The sequence below is a fragment of the Siphateles boraxobius genome, unplaced genomic scaffold (assembly GCF_051911475.1).
Source record: "Siphateles boraxobius isolate OS27281-9 unplaced genomic scaffold, OSU_SipBor_1 224, whole genome shotgun sequence".
In the NCBI taxonomy this organism is placed as follows: Eukaryota; Metazoa; Chordata; class Actinopteri; order Cypriniformes; family Leuciscidae; genus Siphateles; species Siphateles boraxobius.
The window spans coordinates 188,467-193,430 of NW_027508838.1; the positions used below are offsets into that span (position 1 = coordinate 188,467).

Sequence of the window (4,964 nt, forward strand, 5' to 3'; positions counted from 1 at the left end):
TTTCCTCTTGAGCCTGTTTTTTCTATGACTGATAAACTCTACGGCTTAAAAATAAAATAAAATAAACCCCTGATAAAAGACTGGAATGCACTGAAAATCAAACCAGGGATGACTGTTAGGCTGAGAACACTTCAAATTATTTAAATGTCAAACTTGAACCTGAACTTCAGGCAGAATTTTAAGTTGGAATCTTCATATGTGCATGTACTGATATACACAGCCAGCATATGTAAACCATTAAATGATTTAGAACTGATTTAAAGGTTTTTGTTAAGGAACAAGAGAATGTTGACATTTTTCCCCTTTAGTCTGTTTCTTCTTTGACTGATCAACTCCCCTGCTTTGGAAAAAATTCTCTCAGAAGGGACAGATGATGCAGTGACCCCAAGATATTTTTTTGCTAGTTTGCTGAGAGCTGGGAAGGTTTGTTCGTGATTTCTCCACCAAACTAATGGGTCTTGGTTACGGGGAAGTACTTTTTCCTCTGCATAGCGACGCATTTCAATTATGGAATCGCTGCTTCCTGATTGTTGTTGTTGTGCTGATAGAACCTGTGAGTCAAAATCCCCCCATATGCCTCCTTTAGCTGTAGATGATGCAGTACATGGGGTCATTGGAGGAGTCTCTGATGATGCAGAGTTTGCTCTAGGTACTGACACAGACCTTAGGGTAGATGTTGAGGTAGCTTGTGGTGCAGCCGCCAAGTGGACATCCCGCATTTCAGATAGGAGTCGCTTTTTTACAGCTTCTACATGATCCTTGTCACGAAATGCCAGGTGCTTAAACCTTATGTCAAGAAAGGTGCTGGCACCAAGACTGTGTATGGTTTCAATTCCACGGAATCTCCGCTGACATTGCTGTGCCAGTTCTGTGGCAAAAGAGCTTCCTTGACGCTCAGTGGCAGCAGATGCTCTAAGCAGCAGTGATACTAGGGGAATGACCTTTGAGACAGAAGTGTATTTTTCTGCTGATACTTCACGTGTTGCCTCCTCAAAAGGTTTCAGGGCCTCAATGGTTAGGTGGATAACAGACCGCTCTTCAGTTGTAAAGCACAGGTCACTCTTTCCAAGTAAACAGAGGGCTGTGGTAACTGGATCTATTTGTTCATGTAGCCTCTCCAACATGTAGAAAGCTGAATTCCACCTGGTTTCAACTGAAATTATCAGTTTATGTTCTGCCACTTTCAGTTGATTTTGTATCTGTTTAAGCTTCTCTGTGGCTTTTGTGCTGTGGTGGAAAAAGGATACAATGCTTCTGCATTTTTCCAGCAGATGAACGGTCTCCGGAGATGCCTTTATTGCATCTTTGACCACCAAGTTTAATGTGTGGGCAAAACATGGATAATGCATCCACCCAGCCTTATGCACTGCAGCAACCATATTTGCACCGTTGTCTGTGACAACTGCAAGCACCTTTTGAGTTATGCCCCATTCTTCAGCTATTCTTTTCAGCTCTGCACTAATATTGTCAGCTGTGTGCTGTACACTGAAATGGCAGGTTTCTAGCACAAAATTCTCCATTTGCCAGTTGTCAATAAAATGACAGGTCACAGTTAAATATGCCTCTGTGGACCTTGAGGTCCACATATCTGTTGTGAGAATGACATGGTTTGCATGTTGTAATGTTGTCATTACGTTGGCTTTACATTCACCATACATATTGTTAATTGTACACTCCATCAGCTTTTTCCGGGAAGGGATTTGGTAACGTGGATCAAGAATCTTGACAAGAGCAATAAATCCCCTGTCTTCTACAAGTGAGATTGGCTGGAGGTCCCTTGCAATCATCTCTCCTATCCCTCTTGTAATTTCTGATGCTCTCTGCGAGTCATCTATAAAATATAATACAGAAATTATGTTCTTAAAGCTGTGTTACAGGCATTAAGAATTTATAATGATAGTAAATCTCTCCCGTATTACTGGACATTTAAACTGTCATTTGTTTAATAAACATTTTTTAAATGATAAATATATAAATGATTTAATTAAGAATATCCACCAGATAGCCTATCAGATAACAGAAATAGATATAGCTAATGAAAAATGTTTAAAGCAAAATATCCAGTTTAATATTCTGCTCCACATAAAATACTGTAATTAATATCTTCATATCTGAAACAGTATATATTGTACAAAGTAGCCTATAGCTATAAATAACTTGACTTTTTGTATTCAAATAATCTAACCACCACTTGATACCTGGATAACGTTGACCTCTCTGAAACCATTCTGCTAATGCACTCTGCCTCGAGCCAGAAGATGGGGGTCGTGTCTGTGTTACCTCCTCTGCTCGCTTCAGCTGCACTTCGTCGTGCTCTGTAGGGTGTTTTGCTTTAAGATGTTTTGTCAAATTTGTGGTATTGCCACAGTGGCGTATGTTTTTTTTACAAATGTCACACGAGGCTTCAGTGAAATAACTCCAAATTACGCTTCTTTTTCTTTCACTCATCGCAGTCATGCACTCGAACACCTTTTTAAACCTGTCTGCGGGACTCTGCGCTGACTGAGTGTGCTGATGTGCTCCTGCTGGACTGGTAGTGAGAGTGAGAGTGTGCGCGCGCGGTGATACAGCGGAAGGAGACGTAACGTGAGCGAACGCGGTGATACAGCGGAAGAAGATATAGTTCCCATTGACGTTATGCTTTAAGTGTATTTATATACAATAGGGTGTACTACTAATTTTAAAAATTAAAAAAAATAAACGTAATAAAAAAATAAACAAACAGATAGTATCGATACTTGTTTTTGAGGATCGATCCTTTTGATACAAAAGCAGTATCGAAAATATCGATACTTAAGGATCGATCCGCCCATCCCTACTGTGAGGCTTTGTGACGCCGTATCGCTCTCTAAACTGATCCGGGCTCAGTCTGAGGGCCTGCTCCACCTCTCCCACTACATCAACAAAAGTACTGTCACTCTTAGTGTGTGTGTGTGTGTGTAGAGCTGAACTGTGTGACTTACAAGGAATGTTGGTTGCTCCTGGAATAAATCCTGCTTCCAGCTCATCCGGTTCACGAACATCGACGAGCTGGACGCTTCGAGTGGACATCATGAGCTTCAGCTGCTCGTACGTCACCACACCATCTGAAACACACGACGGGTGAGTATCGACAATCTGCTGCTGAGAATTCATATTTACATTTACATTTATTCATTTAGCTGACGCTTTTATCCAAAGCGACTTACAATTGCTATATGTCAGAGGTCGCACGCCTCTGGAGCAACTAGGGGTTAAGTCTCTTGCTCAGGGACAGATCGGTGTCTCACAGTGGATTCGAACCCAGGTCTCTCACACCAAAGGCATGTGTCTTATCCACTGCGCCATCACCACCCCTATGTGATCTATTGTATATGATACAGTCATTACACACATCACTGGATATCTGATATTTTGGTTATGGATAACTCCAGATATATGAACTACAGCAGCTCCAAAGAAGGTTCAAGTGACGTGCCAAAACTATATCTATTGCTTTATTTCAAACATAATTTTTTTTGGGGGATTGGTAAGATTATAGGTTTTTTTATTTTATTTGAAAGAAGCCTCTTCTGCTCACCAAACCTGCATTTATTTGATCAAAAACACTGTAAAAACAGCAATATGAAATACTATTGCAATATATTTTCAATTTAATTTATTCCTGTGATCAAAGCTGAATTTTCAGCATCATTAGGCCTACTCCAGTCTTCAGAGTCACATGATCCTTCAGAAATCATTCTAATATGATGACTTGCTGCTCAAGAAACATTTCTGATTATTATTATTATCAGTGTTAAAAACAGTTGTGCTGCTTGATATGTTTCGGGAAACTGAATTAATTCATTGATGAATATAAAGTTACAAAGAACAGCATTTATTTGAAATGGAAATCTTTTAAACATTATAAATCTCTTTGTCACTTTTGATCAATTTAATGCTTTCTTAAAGGTATTAATTTCTTTAAAAATGATTAAAACAAAATCTCTTGCTGAACCCGAAGCTTTTAAAAGGCAGTGTTTTATCTAAATACTTTATGGGAGCACTTTATTTAGGTCCTAAACTTGATTCTATGATGGTTGTCATTCAGGCCATCGTGGGTGTAAATGTCAAATAATTCCTAGAAAAATGTAAATTCAGCTAATTTAAACCATTAAAGGGTAACTAAACCCTAAACCAACTTTTTTTTAGTTAATGATCTGTAAGAATGGGGCTTTATTAGTGCTGTTCATTGATTTGAGTAACTTTTTTGACATTTGGGTATAAAGTGTTTTAATTCTACAATATATGGTGTAAAAACGTCTGAGTGCTGCCCTCTTCAGGTTGAACGGTGGCTACTGCAGTTGAATTTTCCTATTGGATGTTTGGGGTGGTTCGTGACGTTAGCAGGCTCCAGCTCACCACACCCTTGGCAGTATAAAACCATCTTGTTTCGTCAAAACCACTGTAGCGAGTCAGGAGTTGGAATTGCGAGTATTGAAAATGATCAGGATAGAGTATTTTAGCATCTATTTAGCATAGCATTTATAGTTATTTAGGCTCTGCCCACTTTTCCAGCATTTTTCAAATATTGCCAGTGGGTGGAGTCAGGCTCTGACCACGGGGTTTAGTTACCCTTTAAAGAGAAAGGATATGTATATGGCAATGCTAGTAAAATGGTTGGGCCATCTATATAAATGTTCATTTTAAAATTTAGTTTGTTTACTTTATATTAGGGCTAGGCGATAAAACGATAACGATAATGTTACGACCCTATGGGTTGCATTTTGTTATTTCTCTGTTTGCTTGTCTAGGAACATCATCTGATTGGTTCCTACAGGATGATTGGAACACCATCTGATTGGTTTCTGCATGGTGATTGATCCTCTATCCTGATTGGTGCAGAGTGTTTTAAAAGACACATCATCATTTCCTAGAGAGGCAGATTGGGTTTTTGTGAGTATTTGAGTGTTAAGAGTATTTGAGTGTTAAGAGTATTTGAGTGT

General features: G+C 39.1%; 1 protein-coding gene across 1 annotated transcript; it reads right to left on the reverse strand.

Annotated features, from left to right (window-relative positions):
* Positions 1-257: 257 nt before the first annotated feature.
* Positions 258-1,787, reverse strand: LOC143747533 (E3 SUMO-protein ligase ZBED1-like). Its single transcript, XM_077240327.1, has one exon. It carries the CDS (start codon positions 1,785-1,787, stop codon positions 258-260), a length of 1,530 nt encoding a protein of 509 aa, XP_077096442.1.
* Positions 1,788-4,964: the final 3,177 nt, after the last annotated feature.